General features: G+C 40.6%; 1 protein-coding gene across 2 annotated transcripts in view; it reads left to right on the top strand.

Annotated features, from left to right (window-relative positions):
* INTS7 (integrator complex subunit 7) overlaps positions 1 to 22,156 on the top strand; it is a 54,868-nt gene that overhangs the window by 1,934 nt on the left and 30,778 nt on the right. For both annotated transcript variants that reach the window (XM_089529259.1, XM_089529260.1), the window contains exons 3-11: positions 854 to 1,000; positions 2,304 to 2,441; positions 3,396 to 3,442; positions 5,883 to 6,082; positions 7,312 to 7,434; positions 14,655 to 14,772; positions 16,269 to 16,403; positions 18,906 to 19,003; positions 21,550 to 21,789. In XM_089529259.1, the coding sequence (XP_089385385.1) occupies positions 854 to 1,000; positions 2,304 to 2,441; positions 3,396 to 3,442; positions 5,883 to 6,082; positions 7,312 to 7,434; positions 14,655 to 14,772; positions 16,269 to 16,403; positions 18,906 to 19,003; positions 21,550 to 21,789 (1,246 nt within the window). The remainder of the gene's footprint in view (positions 1 to 853; positions 1,001 to 2,303; positions 2,442 to 3,395; positions 3,443 to 5,882; positions 6,083 to 7,311; positions 7,435 to 14,654; positions 14,773 to 16,268; positions 16,404 to 18,905; positions 19,004 to 21,549; positions 21,790 to 22,156) is intronic.

Raw genomic sequence — 22,156 nt, 5'->3', positions numbered from 1 at the left:
TCCATAGTTTTTTGTGGTTTTTTCGGGCTGTGTGGCCATGTTCTAGCAGAGTTTCTTCCTGATGCATTCCCAGGCTCACACAGTATATATGCACCCAATTTTTCCAGGCAAAGCATTCTCTGAAGATGCCACCACAGATGCTGGCGAAACGTCAGAAAGAAACTCTGCTAGAACATGGCCACATAGCCTGAAAAAAACACAAAAAAACAGGGAGAAAACCTTTGGGGATACCTGTTACTTGGCATTAAAAATTCCTACTGAGGAGACATTGTTTTCTCTCTTTCTTAATAGCCTGCTGAAGTATGGCAAGGTCATCCTTTTAAGAACACTTCTGTACCATAACTTCTGTTAACTTTTCTTGTAGTTTTCACTCTGTACTGGAATTTTAATTATGATTATTAATTTATTTGCAAGAGCCAGTGATTTAAGTGGTGGTCTAGGACTCAGGGAGGCCAGGGTCTGAATGCCTGTTTGACCATGGAAACCCACTGGCTGCTATTGGGGTAACTACACTCTCTCAGCCTCAGAGGACAGCAATGGCAAATCCCCTCTGCATAATTCTTGCCAAGAAAATTCTACAATAAGCTCACCTTAGGATCTCCATAAGTCAAAAACAACTTGAATGTACACAGCAGCAAAAAAACTCAGTTGCAATTCCTGTCTGATTGCATGTACCTTTGGTGGTCCCAGCCCTGCATTTAAATGTTATTTTTCCACCTCTGGGCTTTCCCCTCTGCTTGTTATTCTGATGTAGTTGTAATTCTTTGGTATTGCTGGTTGTTAACTACCTTGGACTTTTTATAGAAACTCGAGGCATAACAGTTTTATGTCATTCAAATGTATTTTGAAACAGAAACAACTTCCTGAGACTCTGTGTTCTGAAAGTTACTCAGCAGAGTGAGAAACACTTGGAGAAGATCTTGAATGTGGATGAGTTTGTGAAAAGAGTATTCTCAGTTATTCACAGCAATGATCCAGTTGCTCGAGCCATCACTCTCAGGTATGTGTATGTAACACAGCAAGGGTCTACCCAGCTGCTGTATTCTTCAGGATGCTGCTACCAGTGAGCCCTGTGAATATATTAGGCTGCCTTGTTGAGGAAGATTATTAGGTTGTGTAACCGCCTGCTGCTTACTCTGACTCCCAGGGGATCTTCAGGGTCTCTGATGGGGCCTCAGTTCTACCGCATTAATTCTTTCTTAATTGTAGAAGCAGGAGATTCAGTGTGATGTCCCCATGCCAAACATGTGTTCAGTTACTGGATTATGATAATTCCTCAAGACATAGGTTAATGGGCACCTTATCACCCTTTCTACCATGCACAGAATGATATTGCCTTTATTTGGTTCTTTCACCACCAAAAGGCACACTTGCTGGGACATTGAATTTCTCTTCTGCTGCAGTCTTGTGTGTCTGACTAGAATTCCAGAGAATATAGAGGATCATTTGGCGCATATTTGGGGTCTGTAGGTGGAATGAGGATGCAGGAGAAATAGGAGCACAAGAGTCTCCTGTTTTGCTTTTATAACATTGGACTTAGTCCTCTGTTTGCATTATGTCTTTTTAGGACTCAATTGTGTTTTTATGCTGGGGGAGAGTTGGGGATTTTGGAATTTTCAATGCATTTCTCTTTTAATTGTGTGTTATTTTACTGCTGTAATCCACTTGGATTCCCTGAGATTATGCGGAATATAAATAAATATATTATTATTAATATTATGTTATTTTGCCTATGTTTTGCACATTTTAAATATTATAGATGAGTTTATAAGAATTTCCATTTTAGCAATGTAAAGAAACAGCAGTAACATGAGCCAGAATGGATTGTGAGTTTATGTTACCTAATGTATAATAGGGTATGATAGCATTGAAGAGACAGAAAAAAGAGGACTTTTTGATTTATGTTTAGGGCTTAAAGTTTTGCACAGCTGAGTAGCTATTTTGTCTGTTTCTGCATTCAGCTGGCAAAGAACAGTTATAAGACTGATTCTAGCGTCGTTGTTTGGTTCTGTGTTTAGACACACCTACCTAAAACAGGATTTATGGTAGCAGCAATATTGTTGTAAAAGGTGGTAAAAGTAGTGAGAAAATGCCAGGATACAAAGGTGGCCTCTGACATTTTAGGGGTAGTAGGAGTGCTTTGATTGTGAATCCCTGCATGGCAGGGGATTGGACTGGATGACCCTTGTGGTCTGTTCCGACTCTATGATTCTTTGATTCTAAAATCCTGAAAGGGTGGTTCATTATAAACAGGTTATATTTTCCCGAGCTTCTTTTTGACAGTCTTCTGTTTTATTCTCTAGGATGTTAGGTAGTATGGCATCTATAATCCCAGAAAGGAAGAATGCGCATCACAGTATTCGTCAGAGCCTGGATTCTCATGACAATGTAGAGGTTGAAGCTGCTATTTTTGCTGCAGCTAATTTTTCTGCTCAATCCAAGTAAGTAGAAAGTCCACAGAACACTGATTTTTCTTGTGAGTTAAGGCAGTACTTGCCATTGATTGTGTGGCATTAATATGGTAGTTTATCTAGGTAAGTTCAACAATCCTCGCAACAAATCTGTCAGTGATTTTTAATGTTGTAGAAGGGAGAAAACTGAGACTGAACAGTGATTGTTTACCCACCATGATTGTATTGTTTTTATGCTTAGTTTTATAACTGCATAAAATATTTTTATTTTACTATAAACTGCTGCTACAGTTGAAGTGGTAAGAGCGCTAATGTTTAAATAATAAAATATAGGTGATCTTGTAGCAGGCATTGTGCCATAGACAGATAAAATTAATACAGAATTAATTTCGAGTTCAAGAAGAGGACAGGATATAAACCAGGGGCTTCCTCCTTTACTTTTCAGACTCTTTTGCACTCAGTGGAAGTTTTCTGTAGATATCTATTCCATGTTCTAATTCTTTGACTCAGTAATTAGGATTTCTGGATTTTCTGAACAATCGAAGGGAAAAAGTTTGATTCCCTTTAAACATGCTGAAATGATAGTGGTACAGATATTAAGAAACCATCTGAGAGTTCTGCAATCTCTCACCAACCCTGCTGAGAAAAAGAGTAATGGCAGACATAATTATATCAGCTTATCATTTATCTTTTAAGCTTCTCTGTTTGGCCAGTGATAGTTGACAGCAGGGAAAGATTAAAGATCTAGTTTGCACAATTACTGAAGGCCATTCTTGGCTGTCACTTTTGCTTTGGATTGGTTCACTTACTGTATTCCCTCTATGTTTTTAACACTGCTGTTTATGATGACAATGGCATAATGTGAGCAAACTCTATAATCAATTAATAAACATCAGTGCTAACAGTGATTCAGAAGAAGCAGTATCTGACTGCCACTGTTTTGTAGCTTGTTCAGTTCTATGACTATTTTCTTCTTCTTGACAGAGATTTTGCTGGAGGAATATGTAACAAAATCAGTGAAATGATTCAAGGTATACACATTTACCTAATAATTAATAACAATAACAACAGCTTCATTTTGCTATTAGTATTTGTGTTTATGCTTTTGAAATGGTGGTGTGGGTTTTTTTTTCATTGTTTGTTTTTAATTAAAATATTTGGACTTTTGACTGAAATCCAAAAGTGAATTTACAACTCAGTATGAATCCTGTGAAAATACCAATGTTTTTCTCTCTCTTTCTTTCTTTCTCTTTTTTTTACTTCAGGGCCTTAGCATTTTGTTTGTTTGTTCATTTGTTTGGCATGTAGTGTTCTAATGTCTATTTGTAAAGAAGTTCTCTGGGTAATATATATTATTGTTTTGTTTTATATTCATTTCTTATGGAGACAGGTAGGAGAGTATGGAGATATTGAGAAAGATTTAGAGCTCATAATAAACCATGGAGGTCCAGGGACCATCCCGACCCTTATTGTAGCCCCTGGCCCCCTACAGCTGTACCCACCACTTTCTGGGTTCGCTTCCAGTTTTCCCAAGAGTACTGCTGGTCCCAGGTGTGGTGGCATGTGCTTTGTTTTGGTTAGCATCATGGCTTCTGGTGACATTTGGAGCCACAATTCTGCTTTTCTTGGTGTTTTTTTTTTGGGGGGGGTTCTGTTTGAGGGGCATTATTGGGGGGATGGACTATGGCTTTTCAGGGATGCGTGATTTCTGTCCCTGCAATAAGCTATGGTTTATCAAGTGTGAACCTTCAGCAGGTCAGAGAGCTAGTTTTCTCTCCCTCTAATTTCTGGTGGACACACAGACTGTCTAAAAAGCAAAAAACAAACAAACCCAGAAGTGTCAGGCTCTTTTTGATTTTGAAAAATGGCTCTGTTTATATTAAACCATGCTGGTCCTACAGCCCATTTAAATGATGACTTGTTGCTCCTAGAGGCTTTAGGAGTGGCAATTCATCCTTTTTTGGTCAACAGCTGGGTGAGTCTCCAAGGAGATCCTTTAGTCCACCTCTGGTTTTTTGAGAAGAAACTACAACATTGGGCTCTCATAGTATGACACTATGATTTAATACTGTGGGAATTCTTAGACTCCCACAGTATGACAGTTCCTCTAACGCGGCTGCAAGACTAGAAAGTTTTATATCAGTCTTTATATCAGCTTGTTGTTTCGCTGAGCTCAGCAAGTTATGGTTTAAAACATGCTAACATCACACCATGGGTTGATACTGGCAGTTAACATTGAATACTGAATAACAGTTTATATTACTAATATAAAATTAAGGTGTGGTGAATAAAAATGAAAGTGATTTTCAGTTCAGTCTTGTGGCTGTGTTGGTGGAAGAATAGGAAGGAGAAACATGCATACTCGGACTTGCTAGTATCTGTTCCATCCTGATATTCCATAGTTTATTATGCTTTCTGAACTACCTGCTAGCTGAACTAGGCAAAATTAGGTTGGATTTTTCATGAATGACGTAGCCTTTCCTTTTTATCTCCTCCATTTGCTCCTGCTGTGGTCTCAAATGAAAGAAAGCTTGCTCCCAAATAGGGGTTCATGGCTGCACGTGAAAAAATTACAGCATATTCCATTCTTTTTTCTGTTGAAATAAATAGTGATGATTAAGCAGTCAGCTGCATTTCTATAATAACTGCTTTGAATAAGCTTGCTTTTAAGCTATAGTTGTAGTCCTGCAGTCTTATATGCTTTTTATAGAATCAGCCTTTAGAATTTATGTGGTTTCTTGGCATCCAAGGTAGTTGTGAGCTCTGAGAAAAGAGTGAGCACTACCTTACACTTGAGGCAAGTGGCTATTGCTTCATGTGAGTAACCTTAGTAGATGTTCTTCTGTGGCAGAGAGATAACCACAACCTTGCTTGCAATAATTGTATTACTTAACATTGAATGTATGCAAAGAAGTCCTGCTTTTGCTGCCAACTAATGTAATTTTATAGTTTTTTGTGGGTTTTTCAGACTATGTGGCCATGTTCTAGCAGAGTTTCTTCCTGACGTTTCACCAGCATCTGTGGCTGGCATCTTCAGAGAATGTTTGCCTGGAAAGGACTTGGCTATCTATATTGTGTGACTTGGAAAGGCAGGAGTGATTTGCATGTGTATTGTTGGTTGCTAATGGCAGTCCTCAGGGTGTGAGGGTCTGCACAAGAGGATTAATGTCTGCTTGATTAGTGCTCATTGTCTGCTGGGAAACCCCTGACCCTGGGAGATTTCTCATTTGCATTTGTTTTTATCTTGCTATCTTTCAGGACTGGTAGCCAAACCTTGTTTACTTTAAGGGATTCCTCTTTCCTGTTGAAATTGTCCAGGTGTTTGTGGATTTCAATGGCTTGAAATCACTATGGATGCCGGCCATGAAAGCCTTCGACTTCATAATGTAATTTGTTATTGGTGCACTGCATGACACCCACTTCTCCATCTATTTGATTTCTCCTGAAAGTAATTTTTCATTCATATGCCAGGTTTAGCTACTCCAGTAGACCTGAAGCTGAAGTTGATCCCCATCTTGCAGCATATGCACCATGATGCCAGCCTGGCCTCCAGTGCTCGCCAACTGCTTCAACAACTGGTGACATCCTACCCTTCCACCAAGATGGTCATTGTTACTTTGCACACCTTTACCTTGCTTGCTGCCTCCTCTCTAGTTGATATTCCTAAGCAGGTAATACCTTCATCTTTGTTTAATCTACCTATCTCTGTATGTAGAATTTAAAGATATAGCCGTGTTAGTCCATAGGGTTAATATGTATAGAGATTTTGTAGCACCTTTGAGACTAACTGGGAAAAATGAAGTTTGTAGCATGAGCTTTCGTAAACTTTAGTCTACTTCATTTATTTATTTATTCATTCATTCATTCATTTCACTGAATGAAGTGGAAATCGGTCAACCTTTTCAAGAAATTTGCTCAGATACAGACAGATATCTTCTTTCTTAGCAAGTGCAAACAATGCGATGTCATTCCTAAGGACCTACATGTAGGGAGCTCTTTGCAAACTACGTATCATGTAGAGGTCATGGGTTCTACTCATGCCAACATTCCTTTTCAGTTTTCTTCAGTTAAACTCCTGCACTTCTGTCAGTGCCTGGCTTCCACTCCACCGTAAGCATCTGAAGTAGACTAAAGTCTATGAAAGCTCATGCTACAAACTTTTTTTTCCTAGTTAGTCTCAAAGGTGCTACAAAAATAAATAGCAATATGGATGAAGGCCATATCTGAAAGAAAGTAGATGTCCAAAGTTTTTGGCAGGTCTTCATTCAAATAGAGGACAGACGTATTTCGATCTGTCTTCTTCCTCAATAGCCAATGACATTCTTATATTTTCAGGTTCTTTCTTCAAGGCAAAGGATTCTGGAAATGAAAGAGAAGAAGCACTTTTATTTTCTCAAATGTTCGTGCTGATGTATTAGCCTTTGTCTGCTTTACTTCAGTTATACTGACTTGTGTATTGTGAACCTTTGCCCTTATTGCTGTTTATAAGATTGGGCTGTGTATTAATTTGATTAATTTATTATTTAATAGGTTATGTTTTTTAATAGTTGTTATATACTTACATATATATTTTATATTTATATCCTAACTCTTATCTGTTTAGTTTTCTGTAACATTTCACATTTATGCTTCATTATTACAGTTGCTCCACGATATCCATGGATTCTGCATTCAACCATCCATGGCTTGAAAATACTCCCAAAAAATTCCAAAAATCAAGCGGGACACCATTTTAATATGCCATTGTATATAATGGGACTTCAGCATCCATGGATTTTGTTATCCCTGGGAAGGTCCTGGAATTGAATCCCAGCCAAGAGCTCGCTGTAATTGCTTTTATTTGCATGTATACTGAAAAATACAGTGGTCTAGTCAACAGTAATTTATTTTAAATTTACAGATACAGCTCTTGCTGCAGTATTTGAGGAATGACCCACGAGAGGCTGTAAAGAGGCTTGCTATCCAAGATCTAAAATTATTGGCAACTAAAACTCCACATACTTGGAACAGAGAGAATATTCAGGTATGTAAGCACCATCTTCATTTTGGAAATGAACAACTAGGGCTACATTTCGTAAACACCATTTATTGGGAAATAAAGCCTATTTAGTGTGGTATGATTCATTCATGAGCAAATATGCAGTAGGGCAGTGGTTCCCAACCTTCCTAATGCCGCGATCCTTTAATACAGTTCCTCGTGTTGTGGTGACCCAAACCCATGAAATTATTTTCATTGCTACTTCATAACTGTAATTAAATAGGTGTTTTCCAATGGCCTTAGGCGACCCCCATGAAAGGGTAATTCGACCCCCAAAGGGGTCCCGATCCACAGGTTGGGAACCACTGCAGTAGGGGTTCATAATAAGATTAAGCATACATGGAGGGCAGCGTAATAAACATTCCACTTCTCTCAGAGGGGCTTATGCTCATAGGTATATTTTAACCTTATTCTACATGTTTGAATACCATTATACAGAAAACAATGCACAGAACACTTTCAACTATATAACAGACTAATCTTCACTAAACCAGTGATTAGTAACTGTTATTCTAGACAAACCTAGCCTACAGCGAACACCTGGTATGCTTAGTTACCCATGCCTTGCTAGCTGAATGACAGAAAAAGAATTAGGGGCTATACAGGCTGCTTCTTTCTTGGCTGGATCGGGGCCACGGCAACCTCATGCCATGGCCCTCATCTAGCCTCTGGAGGGTGCAAAAAGGAGCTGAAAAAGTGGCTCCTTTTTGCACCCTCCAAAGGGTGCCATAGCTGCAGTGGTGCAGCTGTATCCTGCCCCTTTGGCGCTGCATCATCTGGAAGCAGCACCAGAGGTGTGTCATGAGGTGCACGGCGCATCATGGCGCCCTGGGGGCAGAGTTAGGACCTATGTCATCAGGATGCTGTGCCCTTATTCTACCCACAGGCCAACCTTTTAGGTTGGTCTGGATAGCCTCTGCAATTCACAACTGGCTTCAGGAAGGTGAAATATTGCCAGAAATATTTTTTTTAATTTGTGCCTCATATTTTGAATAGATAAGGAGTTCCCTAAGCATCATCTCAAAATTACAAAAAGAGCAGGCGTGTTGCTTCATTTCTGTTCATGCTTTTATCCCTCTCTGAATACTTTCCAGTAAGATTAAAGCCTGAGAAAGATATCGTAACTACTTAAGATGTACAGAAATTACTTTTGGTGTGCTCAGTGGCTATGAATTGTCAATTTTCTATAGAAGTGGGGATGGGGAGAGAAGGGTAGTAGAAAGGAATATGTGTATGTGGCATATACAGTGCGCCCACGTCATGCTCAATTTTTAATGGGGCTTGAGCATACATGGAATGGATCCCCGTGTAAGGGAAGGGCCCACTGTATAGAATGACTGAAATGTCAAGAAGAAATGCTTTGTGCTAAAACATTTTGTTGCCACTCCCATTTATGTGCTTTCCAATAAAATGTTATCTATAAGAAGGAAACCTGGAAAATTAAAACAAGTGGGGCAACATTTGGGAATTACCTTATCTACTCATCTATATGTCTAAAAAATTATGCCCAAAAATTGACACTCAAAATTCCAGGTCAACTTATTTATGGGTCAGTATGATAATGTGATAGAAACTCTTTCAGATTTCCCTATGCGGTGGGAAGAGTTTGTTTTTCTCTTGAGCCAAGCAGAAAGAGTCCTGAGTGATTAATTGCTGTTAGACAAACAGAGTCCCTCTCCTGCCCGTGCTGCCCATCACTGTCTGGGTGAAGGCTGAAGCAAAAAGCTTCAATTGAGTCTTGCTGTACACACACACTTACTGAAGGAGCTTCCAGATTTTACCCTCAACGTATCCATGGGTCATGGCAAAATCCATAATTTTGGCCCTAAAATCTACCCTCAACTTATACACGAGGTCGACTTATAGATGAGTATACGATATGGACTTTGTTTGAATGCGCCACCCAGGGCTGAATTTGAGCTGTGGTTCAGAGCTTGTTCTCTCAGAACAGAAAACAATGGTGTCACTAGGATTAGTGCCTCCTTAATGCGGTAACTCACAATCAGGCAGCCACCCCAGTGGAGACAATGGGGCTTTCTAAACAGCCCTTTGGGACGTCCTCCGGACGTCCCATTTTAAAAAAGGGGCGTCTCTTTTAGACGCCCCATGGCCTAGTACGGACTCCGTCCGTACAAGATGGCGGCGCCCCTTCTACATGGGCGCCGCCATCTTTACGCATCGGACGCACAGCGTCCAGACGCGTCGCGCCGCTGCTGACGTAGCGAGCGCGCCCCTGGCGCCTCGCTACGTCGCAAACGCGACGCAAAAAGAAGCTCCATTTTGGAGCTTCTTTTTTCGGTCCGCGCGGGAGTCGGGCCGTTTGAAGGCTCCGGCTCCCCCGCGGACCTTCTGGCGGCGGTGCCAGACCGCTGCAAAGCGGCGGTCTGTACCCCGCCAATATGGGGAAAGAGCTAGAGGGGAGAAGACAGCAGAAGGAGAAGCAGCAACAGGCAGGATGGGATGGTGAGCAACTCTTCCCCCCCACACACACACACTAGGTGTTTCCCTCCTGAAGAGTCACCTGGTGTGGTACACACACCCTGCACACCCTAGTGATGTCCCTGTGAGAAAATATAACTAACCATTGTACCTCTGTTATCTGGAATCTGTATCCTTTTTACTTGGGATTCAGGGAGTCTCGCAGTTGAAACTGTCCTGGTTCCCTTTGTAGATAACCTGTGCTAGATGTGGGAAGTGTTAGTTCTGCTGCATTTGATATATCGTGCAACATTTGTGTGATAATGGATATTGAAGGCACTGCTTTATGGTGGTTCCAATTTTTTTTGGCAAGGTGTTGCGGGAAGGTCATTCTCTTGCTTGGTTTCCTAACTTATAGTGTATGGGGTTTGTTAGAGGCCACTTGGGGTAGTTTTTCCAGGTTTTGGGGTAGATATTGTTAACATGCCTGTGGGCACACGGCTATCTTTCTCTTTTAACTGATCCCAAGACTGTGGAATTCCAAAATCCCTGTCTGGCTGCAGTGAGAGGTTGAAGGCTGACGAGATGAGTAGCAACTGGTGAGGTGATGGGATTTTAAAGAAACTGAGGGGGCATCTATACAGTAGAACCTCGCCTTACGTGGGGGATCTGTTCAGGACCCCCCCCCTCCGTATAAGGCGAATTCCGCCTATGCTCGACCCCATTATAGTGAATGGGACTCGTGCATGTGGTGGTGAGGCACGCTGTACTAGAAATAATGCACTGTCACCACCATAAGTGCTATAGCTCAGTCCTGTGGAACACTGGGATTTGTAGTTTTACAAGGTCTTTGGCCAGAACCCTAGTAGAATCCTAATGGAGAAGCTCCCTGCTCAGGAAAGTAACATTAGCTCCTTCCTTGTTCTCCTTTAGATAGGTAGTGAAGTCTGTTTTTTTCTTTAAGGTGTTTTGCTGCTCTTTAATTTTAATTTTGCTTGTAAATTTTATTGTGTCAGTTTGTTCTTTTATTCCTATAATTTTATATAATGTTAATGTTTCTTCATTGTACAGAGCCCTGAGCACTTTTTAGGCAACAGTATAATTTTATAAATCTAATAAACAATAATATATCTGGGAATTAGAGACCAGGATTTTCTGGCATGATTTAATATCTATACCTCTTTCTGTAGAAACCAGTTGCTGGTACTGGTGTTCCTCATCTTTCATCTAGAGAGAGAACTCAGAGGATGCAATTACAGTATTATGAAGATATTATTTACCTTTTGACAGAAATCTTTGCAATCCAGTCTGTTAAGCTTTCTTCGTATGCTTATTGGCATTGAGGCCAATAGTAGAATTATGTCCTTGATTTTCTAATGTAATGGGAAATTGTTCTCTGAAAACAATTAGTAGTTTTTGTAACTGTTTAATAGCTATTGTCTACTAAATGTGTCCAGAACAAAAGCTGAAAGCTAGTTTCTGGTAAGCCAGCTAGTATGGTGGTAATAATGTTTAGGATGTTAGGTTGGGATTTGGGAGACTGAGGCCTGTTACAGACAGCCAAAATAAAGCTGCTTCGAGTCACAATGGAGATATGGTGTTTCAATGATGCATGCGTCCTAAGAGTCCAGAAGCCACACCAAAGCCACGCTCCAGTCCTTAGGGCTGAAGTGTGGCTTTGGTACGACTTCTGTGCTCTTAGGACGCATGCATCATTGAAACACCATACCTCCACTGTGACTCGAAGCAGCTTTATTTTGGCTGTCTGTAACAGGCCTGAGATTCAGATCTTCATTAATTAATGAAATTCAGTGGATGTCCTTCGGTCTTTTTCTTTCTTTTTCATTCTTTTTCACAAGGATGTCATGATGATAAGGGGGGAAGCCATATATATTGCCATTAATATATTGAAAGAGCTGATATATCAACATAAATAATTAGGGAGAAGGGGAAGGCTTCTAAAGGTGCTAAAAATCCAAATTTTGTGTGTTCTTACTTTAGGTAATTGAATTTCGTTTCAGTGACTTATAAAATAGATTCTTCTGTAACAGTGCATTTGATCATCATAATATATTTATTAATATTTATATCACTCTGGTGAAAAGTCAATAATGTGGTTTCCTGATATAAAAACCAAAAGGGAAATGGTGGGAAAATGTGAATGATTGGTGCAAAGGCTTCATTTTCCCCATGAGACTTATTGTCAATGCTCAGATTAATGCTGTTGTGGCATTGTTGTAAAAAGAAAATGCATACCCGATTGAGGATTTTTAAAAATGCATTCATAGGGGGACAATTAGATTTCACTTTTAGGAGGTTTTTTTTTATTCCCGGCTTTGTATGAATGAAATCCCATTTATTATTGTGTGAAAGTTCCAAACTGCTAGCAAGATACTGCTTTTTCCATCTGACATGTTGTGATGGAACAAACGTTATTGTTTTGGGAAATCCCATGCAGCACCCTGTGGGAAGCAAATTTAATGATAATCTGTGTAGAAAAATCTTCTTGTTAAATGTAATTTACAAAGTGCCACCAAATTTTAAATGATGGTCTTGTCTTGCCTTAGCGTATACTTTTTTGGATTAACCCTTTTATGTAGATAGGTTCAGGAGCTATGAGTATATTCAATCATGAGGGAAATTAGCTTCAGTGTTACCTTAATTAAAAGCCTATATTGGCTTTTATTTTTTATTTCTGCAGCACAGAGCTTAAGATAGTCTATTTGGTTTAGTGTTTCCTAATTTGTAGCCATGATGTGTACTTCAGTGACATTTTCTTTCCTAATATAAATGGATGGGACTACATGAAATGTATAGCATGATGATTCTTATTTCTTGTAGTAGCTTCTCTGGTAGATTTCATACAGTCATGTTCATCAGCAGTGATGATTTGCATGTACGAAAGAGTCATTTTAAATGAGAAACAGCACAGGTGGAACGTTTCTATACCTCACATCAGCTGAAACCAGAATCTGGTATGATACAATGCTTGAGAGTGTAAACTGTGGGCAAAGTTCTAAGTCCCAGCCTAACTGTCTGATTGCCTTTGCTCCTCTTGTGAATAAGAGCAGCTTTACTAACCAGAAAGTGACAGTAAAACAAAACTTTTTTTTAGCTCCATGCCCAGATTGTAGCTTGTTGCTCTGTTGATAACCAGACACAAGAAACCAACCTCCACTCTTGTGCTTAGACTCTTCCTTGTTTGGGCTCTGATCAACCTGATGTCCAAATTTTGAACGCCTATGGTGCGTTACAGACCGCTCCTTTGGGGCGGCCTGTAGGTGCTCCTTTCCCCACTGGATCAGGGCCTTAGCTGCCAGAACGGCAGCCTCTGGGGCCCCGGACCGCCGTTTTCCAGGCCACAGGGAAGCGGCAAAAGGCCGCTTCCCTGCAGCCTGGAAAGGGGTGTCCTTGGGGCTTCATGCCCAAAGGACACCCGACGGTGGCGGGGAGGAGGAGAAAGGGGCCACTTGGCCCCTTTCTCCCTTGTGTCGCTGGTGCAGCCGTCTAAAGGCCTAAAGGCTCTGTGCGCCCTCACGCAGCGCAAAGACGTCATGTCCGCGCCGCCCCGTTTGGAGGTGGCACGTTCGTGACGTCGTAATGGCGGCCCCGTGTGGAATGGGCGCCGACATTTTGTATGTCCTGGGAATGTATTAGGGTAAGGCACGCACTTTCCCTAACCCTAGTACGTCCCCAGGACGTACTTTATGCCCGTCTGTAACGGGCCTATGCTTCCTTTCTCATTCCCAAAAGTGGGAAGAGACAAGTGGGGCAGCTGGGCAGTTCATTATATGATGAACAATAAGCTGGAATTTTCAGCAACCTCATTGTATTGTCATTTCCAAGCATAGTCGATGCATATGAAACAGTTTGAATTTTTAATATTACTACTAAAATATTTTTCAGTGGCAATACTTCACATGGCCAGTAGTGAATTGTCAAGTGATGTACATATGTGAATCAGCAAGTTAGCAGAATGTGGTGGAATCTCCTTCATTGGAAGTTTTTGAACAGAGGCTGGATGGCCATCTGTTGGTGTTTTGATTGTGTATTCCTGCATGGCAGGATTTTGGATTATAGCTCTTGAGACCTCTTCCAACTCTATGATTCTACGATCAACATGTATTGAGGGTTCTTACTGTTTTTCATATGGAACATCCAGAAGGGACCATATCACTCCGGTTTTGAGGTCCCTCCACTGGCTGCCTATTGGTTTCCGGGCCCAGTACAAGGTGTTGGTTATTACCTTTAAAGCCCTAAATGGCTTGGGTCCAAGCTATCTCAGAGACCGCCTCTTCCCATACAATCCTCCCCGCGCTCTCCAGTCCTCTGGGAGGAACTTGTTGCAGCCTCAAAAATCGAGGCTGCCGGATGAGATCCGTCAATTAACATCTTTGGACAGCTTCAAAAAGGCTGTCAAGACGGATCTCTTCAGGCAGGCCTTCCCAGACTGAAATATCCCGGCCTCAGGATCTTAGGATTTCCCCCTCCTCAGTAATGTCTCCAAAGCCCCCTTTTCTTTAGAACTGAAGTTGCAGTGGTTTATTGGTTGGTATTATTTTGTTTAATTTATTGTTATTTTAACTAGTTATTGTGGTTTTAAATTAGATATGTTGTTTAATAACTTTTTAAGGGGGGAGGGAAATAAATTGTTTTTATGCTGTATGTTATTTTAATGCTGTAAACCGCCCGGATTGGTTCGCCACAGAGCGGTATATAAATAAAAATTTATTATTATTATTAAATTATTTTCTTGTACTAAAATCATGGTTTCTCCTGGCTTTCAGGCACTTTGTGAATGTGCCCTTCAAACTCCTTATGACTGCTTGAAACTAGGCATGCTCTCTGTACTTTCCACACTGTCCGGGACAATAGCCATCAAGCAGTACTTCAGCATTGTTCCAGGTATGACTAGATTATATCAGGACAATTTTGGTACGTATACTTTCATTTTTCAGTAAAAAATGATATGCATCATGCTTTCCATTACTTTGAACACTGTTGTTGACTAGTGTATGCCCAATGAATGCACTGGGGTCATTCACAGACTGCCAGGCTGATGTTATTTGTCTTGTGTGACTGCAGTAATGACTGAAATAATGGAGTGTGTGTCCAGTTCAGCGACTTGCCATTAGAAAATTGCCAAGGGCCAAGTGGGTGTGGGCATGGGCACAGGTGCAATAAGTGCTTTGTTGCACAGTTTATTTCCACTCTACTTTACTGCTGCCTCCCATTTCAGTATTCCTGCACTGTGCTAACATTGCATATTCGTGAGGTTGATTGTACCTTTTGACTGAAAGCACATTAGGCTGCACATCTAATTTAAACAATTCTTAGCAGGATAAGGTTTCTCAGGGTACTAGAATATCAATGCCCAGTCCCAGGTTTAATTTAATCAGAAGATTGATGTATCCATAAAGTCAACTTGATCTTTGCTTCTTTTGCATTTAAATGGATAATTTCTCATCTCTGTATCCAATTGTTCCTGTAAAGTGCTTGGAATAATGTTTTGATCTTGAAAGGCCAAGCAGGCTGAGAAATAATGAGCTATCCCAATAGCACCAGTTAGACAGGTTTTTCCCCCCTGCAAAGATGTGGGTATCCCTGCCATTCCATTTAGAAAAGAAAATAGAGTCGAATACAGGATCTTTTCTGGCAGTCTAGACTTGGATTTCTGGCCACATGACCACGGAATCATTTTTGACAATGCTGGCTCCCTTGGCATAGTAACAGAGATGAACACCACCCCCTACAGTCAGATGTGTCAAGACAATCACGTCAAAGGGGAAATTTTTACCTTTAGAGCACTTCTTTATTGCCCAAGAGACTGATTTGAAAAAAACAGTCAGGTAACAGGATCCTCAAATTTCAACTTAACTTACTAGGTAACATTATTTCTGTTCCTATCTTGTCCACAAAACCCTGCATGCATGTTGCTTGTGGCTTTCAGAAAAATTCTCACGTAAAATTAACAAAACATAACTTACTCTTTGCTAAGTTTTGTGCTGAGCATTTGTGTGGGAGAAAGGGATTCTTATTTCGCTTCCTGTTGAGAACTGCAGAAGTCAAAAATTGCCATGAATATCTTTTCACTCCCTTCCACAATGCCACTAGAGGAATGAGGAAGCGGGACATTATGAGAGCTACTAGTTCTTATTCTTTGAAGACTTTGAGCCGTGTACAAAATGGGTGAGCTGTTCAGCAGCCTTGGTTCACTGTTTTCAAAAATCAGGGAGTCTTTTGTATCTTGGAATCTTTCACATACTCTCTCCTGCAGGCTGAGCAGTGCTTCTTGACAATACAAGACCAAGTTCCTACTTTCCCACTCATATTCAAATTGTGCACAATATATAATTAGTATTACTGTACTTTTTAGAAATGTCTCTCTCCTTCTCACTTAGGAGTGACAGCTACTACAGCAAGATCATCTGATCTAATCAAACTGGCACAGGAGTGCTGTTACCACAATAATCAGGGCATTGCTTCTCATGGAGTACGAGTTCTGACAAATATAGCTGCTTCCTGCCAGGAAAAAGGTAATTGTGGAACATATACATAGGAACATATACATGGAGAGATGCACTGGGGGTCCTCCATGTTTGGCATAATGTGCTCTTTTTTCCTTTGGGAAGCAAGCTGAGGTGCTGTGAAGTGTTATCTTAGCTGCTAAATTTGAGAGTTCAAACTCAAATTCAGTTTTGTCATTTTTTATTGCTAATTAGTTTTCTCTGACTGATGAAAGCTAAGTATGTCTGTTATGCTTTGCCACTATAAATACAATGGATTTTAGTGCAATAGTCTTAAGCTGAAAATTCCATGTGTGAGCCTCTATCAAAACTCACAGTAACCCTGAGCCATTCCCCTTTCTTTGGGGTTTATCCAAAGCTTGTTGTTTAAAAAATCAAATGTCAGTTTTAAATCACTACAGATTAAGCTGTTCAGTATCTGGGAAAGAAAGGCATCTGACAGAAAAGAACCCATATTGTAATGTTGTGCTCACACAGGGAGAAAACTATAGTTTTCCAAAGCTAATATTCATTTCCAGACCAGTTTTCCAGCAGCCAGCTGAGTGCAGAGCATCTCTCCTGTTGAATACTGCCTGATCTTAAACATGGCTTCATAGATTTTTATGTTTTCCTAACTCCTGCTAGAAAAACATAGCCTCCTGCTTCAGTGCAGTTGGAAGAAACATCCTTGTCCCCATAGCAACTGAGACACTACCCTGTCTTAGTTCCATAGAAGCACCTGCATTGCACACAAGTGATCACTCAGGTCCTGTTCAGTTTAGGTCCGAAAGTTATACTGAAGTAAGACTAAAGAGTGATGCAGACCTACCATGGTTGCTCTGACTGATGACCTTCGTCTGGGCATCGACGGGGTAGTTTGACCCTGTTGGTGTTACTAGACCTCTCAGTGGCTTTTGACACCATGACATCCTCTTGAGTCGCCTGGGAGGGCTAGGGATTGGAGGTACTGGATTGCAGTGATTCCATTCCTTCCTCTCAGGCAGATTCCAGAGGGTGATGCTCGGGGACAGTTGCTCTGCAAGGAAAGAGCTTAATTGTGGCATCCCACAAGGTGCCATCCTGTCACCGATGCTTTTTAACATATACATGAAGCCGCTGGGAGAGATTATCCGCAGGCATGGGGCGGGGTGTTATCAGTACGCTGATGACACCCAGATATATTTCTCCATTTCTCGGTCATCAGCTTTGACTTCAGATGGTGTCTCTCTCTCAGTGACTGTCTTAAGGCAGTAATGGACTGGATGAGGGAAAACAAATTGAAGCTGAATCCAGACAAAACGGAGGTACTTACTGTATCGGCTCCGAACCCAGGTATCGGGATACAACCTCCAGTCCTGGAAGGGTCACACTCCCCTCAAAGGACTGTGTTCGCAGTCTGGGGGTGCTCCTAGATCCGTCACTTCACATGAAGAATCAGGTGAATGCGATGGTCAGGAGTGCCTGTTATCAGCTTCAGCTGATATGCCAACTGCGCCCTTTCCTGGAAATCAGGGATCTTGATGCACTGGTAACTTCACACCTTGATTTCTGTAATGCACTCTACATGGGGCTACCCTCGTGCTTAGTCCGGAAACTTCAATTAGTGCAAAACATGGCAGCCAGATTGGTCTCTGGTACATCCAGAAGAGACCATATAACACCAATCTTAAGATCACTTCACTGGCTGCCCATTAGTTTCCAGGCCCAGTACAAGGTGTTGGTTATCACCTTTAAAGCCCTAAATGGCTTGGGTCCAACCTGTCTTCGGGACAGTCTCCTTCCATATAATCCTCCTCGTACACTTAGTTCCTCAGGGAGGAATTCGCTACAGCCTTATAAAACAAGGCTGTCCATGATCTCCCAAAGGAATTTCTCAGCTGTCATGCCCCAACTCTAAAAAAGCTATAAAGACGGATCTCTTCTGGCAGGCCTTTCCTGAATAGTTCTCCAGCCATCAGAAGGAAAATCTAATTGCTGACTTCTGACTTTACCACAGTTTATTGAATTGTTTTTAAGTATGTTTCATGTTTTAAATTCCACATTGTTTAATTGTATTTGGGGGAGGGGGGGGTTGAGGGTTCGAACTGTATATTTTAACCTTGTAAGCCACCGATTGCATTTTGTAGAGAGGCGAGAATATAAATAAATTTTATTATTATTATTGTTATTATTTATGGCCAAATCAAATAGTTATTTTCTTTACATGGCTGTTGGCTGCCTCTTGCCAAAAAGGTTGAGCATGCTAAGTGAGACTGAAAAAATTGCATTTGTGTTTCAGCTGTGTTAAATCTTATGAGATTTGTTTTTTAAAAATATTTTGCTTTTGCTGTCCTGCAGTAAGATGCGTCCTGTATTTCAGACTTGCAGATTTAAGGAAGGGAATTGCTTCTCTGCCTTTTGACCACGCTCAAGTGCAAAATTAAGAAAGGGATGAAATCAAAAGATCAGTGTTATTTTTCAGTCATGAGCACCAAGGGGGCAGAGTAGCTAGTATTAGAGTAGTATGGAATAACATATAGATCTTTGTCCTAGATCTTCTGCCACTGGAGCAAGATGCAGTCTTTGGCCTTGAATCTCTTCTTGTTCTTTGTAATCAAGACAGCAGTCCAGGTACTCAAGCAACTTTAAAGGTAAATAATGTTGTTTTGTGTTGTTTTATCTTAAATATGTAAGTAATGAATTTTGGTGTTTATACTGAAGATGCTTTGTGGTCTGATTAAATTCTAGTTCTAATCTTGTTCTGCATTAAAAGTAGATGTGTATACTTGAACATTACATAACGTACTCAGAACAAGGTCAGTACTCAAGATCTAAGTAAGTCCTGAAAGTGGAGCCTTGGGGAAGTATCAAGGGAGGATTTGACCTGATTTGATTTAATTCAAATTTGATTTGACTTAACCACGACTGAAGAATAAAATTACAAAAAAGTAACTTTCTCCGTCTGTTCTTGCACACTTTCTCGCTTTTATCATAGAATCTTAGAGTTGGTAGGGACTACAAGGGTCAACTACTCCAACCCTTACCATGCAAGAACTAAAGCATTCCTGAAAGATGCCCATCCAACCTCTGTTTAAAAACCTCCAAAGATGGAGAGTCCATCATCTTCCAAGGCAATCTTCTCCACTGTTGAGCAGCTCATACAGTAAAAATGCTCTTCCTAATATTTAGGTGGAATCTATTTTTTTGTTATTTGAATCCATCGGTTCATGTTACAGTTCTTTTATAACTAAGGACTAAAAGTTGACAGGCCGATGAAATGACAACTTTTATTGAACCAAGTACACACACTGTTTCGTTTAGCTGTTTAGCACATTGATGAGAAATAATGTGTTATACTTTATCTATATGTAATCTTAGGCCTGATGGTAATGTGGCAGGTAAAAGATTGAAAAAGAAGTGGAACTTACAGTGCTGTCCTGTATATGTTTAATTAGAAGTGAATTTCACTGATTTTCTAGGGAGTCGCTTCCAAATATGCAGAGTTCTGCAGCCTTTGATTTCTTTGATAAACACCTTTTAAATGGGATTTGTTTTTCAGTAAATTTGTTTTTAAATTGTAGTATAAGATTTACTCAGATTTACATCCTGACTTGGATGTAACACTGAACGGTGATTTTACACATGGCTTGGGAACCTCTGGCCCTTTAGATGTTAATAAACTCTTACTCTCCTCATGTTTCACCATTATCTAGACTGGAAGGTGGTGATGGGAAGTGATGTCCAACAATATTTAGAAGATTCCATTTTCCCCACCCTGGTTTAACACTGCAAAGATGTTTAATCAACCCTCTTCTTCTGGCATGGCTGCAAGAAAAATCAGCAACATCTGTTTTCCATTCAAATGTGGAACTCTGGTTAAATAAACCAAGGCATGTTCAGAAACCACAGTTTGAGTTTGGCTTTTTCTAACAAAGCATTGTTCAAACCAGGGATGGGTAACCTGTGACCCTCTAGGTTTTGTTGGACTGCAGCCCACATTATTCTTCAGCATTGACTCTGGTAGCTAGAATCAATAATATCTAGAGAGCCACAAATTACACACCCTGGTCCTTGGAACAACAACATGTCGTTAGCTTTAAACCAGAAAGCCATGATGCATCCATTCTCTTTGCAGTAAGCTAGGGGAGGAGACAGAAGGAAAGAGATGATCAGGAGACTGAGGTTCATTAGCATAGCACTAAAATCCAGTAAATGCTGCACTGAGCAACAGACAAGAGAGCTCCTCTCACAGCTACAGGAGTTTGCCGCATACCATGTAGCTGTGGACAAGTCTACATAGGGATCACCGAACGCAGTGTACAATAACGAATCGAGGAACATGAGAGACACTGCAGACTGAGTCAGCCAGAAAAATTAGCAGTAGCAGAACACGTTATAAACTATCCTGGACATAAAATACTGTTTGATAACACAGAAATTCTGGACCATGTCAACAACTATCAGGTCAGAATACACAGGGAAGCCATTGAAATCCACAAACATCTGGATAATTTCAGCTGGAAAGAAGAAACCCTTAAAGTGAACAGAGTTTGGCTACCAGTCCTGAAAAATAGGAGAATCAGGACTCTGCAAATGAGAAACCACCCAGTGTCAGGGGCTTTCCCAGCAAACAATGATCCCCAATTAGCAGACACTAATCCTCCTTGCATATCCTCCCAACTTGAGGCCCTGCCAACAACAATACACAAATTAACATGTAAATCCCTACCCATGGTCACACTGTGTGTGTGTCCAACTCTCTTCCATCAGCATTCTCTGAAGATGCCAGCAACAGATGCTGGTGAAACATCAGAAATAAACTCTTGTAGAACATGGCCACATAGCCAGAAAAACCCACAAAAATCTATAGCACTAAATTGTTACTTATTCAGTTCAAAGTGCTGGCCATGACCTAAAAAGCCTTACAGTTAAATAAATTAAATAAATTAATTAAATGTTATTGTAAAAATATTTATTTATTTAAACAATTTTATCTGTGAGTTGCCTTGGGTCCCTTTCTGGGAGAAATGAAATTGATGATGATGAAGCTTTTTATTATGTGATCATATTCTTCTGTATGTTATGCTTCATGTTGCCACTTCTTAGTAACCTGAGTACTGTGACCTGATGTTAGCACCTGTTTAAAAGTGACAGATGGGGAATGAATTCTGAGAAAGTGTCACTTGTTTTATTGCAGAGAGCACTCACCTGCATGGTGAAGCTGGCCAAGTGTCGCCCCCTTCTCAGCCAATCCATTGTTGAATCCTTGTTGACACAGCTGCACAGCACTCAAGATGCTGCCCGGATTCTCATTTGCCATTGCTTGGCAGCCATCGCCATGCAGTTGCCTGTTTTAGGAGATGGAATGCTGGGAGACCTGATAGATCTCTATAAAGTGATTGGACGGTCAGCTTCTGATAAACAACAAGAGCTTTTGGTGAGGAAAATTGATTCAAGATAATTATTCTCGATAGCAAATGGGCCTGGGTAGAATCAGGTTGAATAATTGCTTAGCAAGCTACTTACAGAATAGGTTGTAGCTTGATAGTTCATTTAGCAGTTTGCTGTCTTAGTAAATGGAGTGAAAAGAATGACATGGTAACAAGACTGCTGGATTTTTGCCACCTGTTCTCTTCCTAGGATCTTTTTTCCCTAGGAAAACCTCATGGAATGTTTATATTGTGCCTACATTTCGGGCATTTTATAATTGTAATTTTCCATTTTAAGTACTTGGACTCAAGATTTGTGGTTAAATAGACACAGTTGTTACCCACTATGAGGGCCATGTCCTCTGGAGGACACTC

The sequence above is a fragment of the Sceloporus occidentalis genome, unplaced genomic scaffold (assembly GCF_023333645.1).
Source record: "Sceloporus occidentalis isolate IW3139 unplaced genomic scaffold, rSceOcc1.0.p SCAF_6, whole genome shotgun sequence".
Taxonomy (NCBI): domain Eukaryota; kingdom Metazoa; phylum Chordata; class Lepidosauria; order Squamata; family Phrynosomatidae; genus Sceloporus; species Sceloporus occidentalis.
Note: the sequence above shows the minus strand (reverse complement) of the source record. Positions and strands in the feature narration are given on the sequence as shown.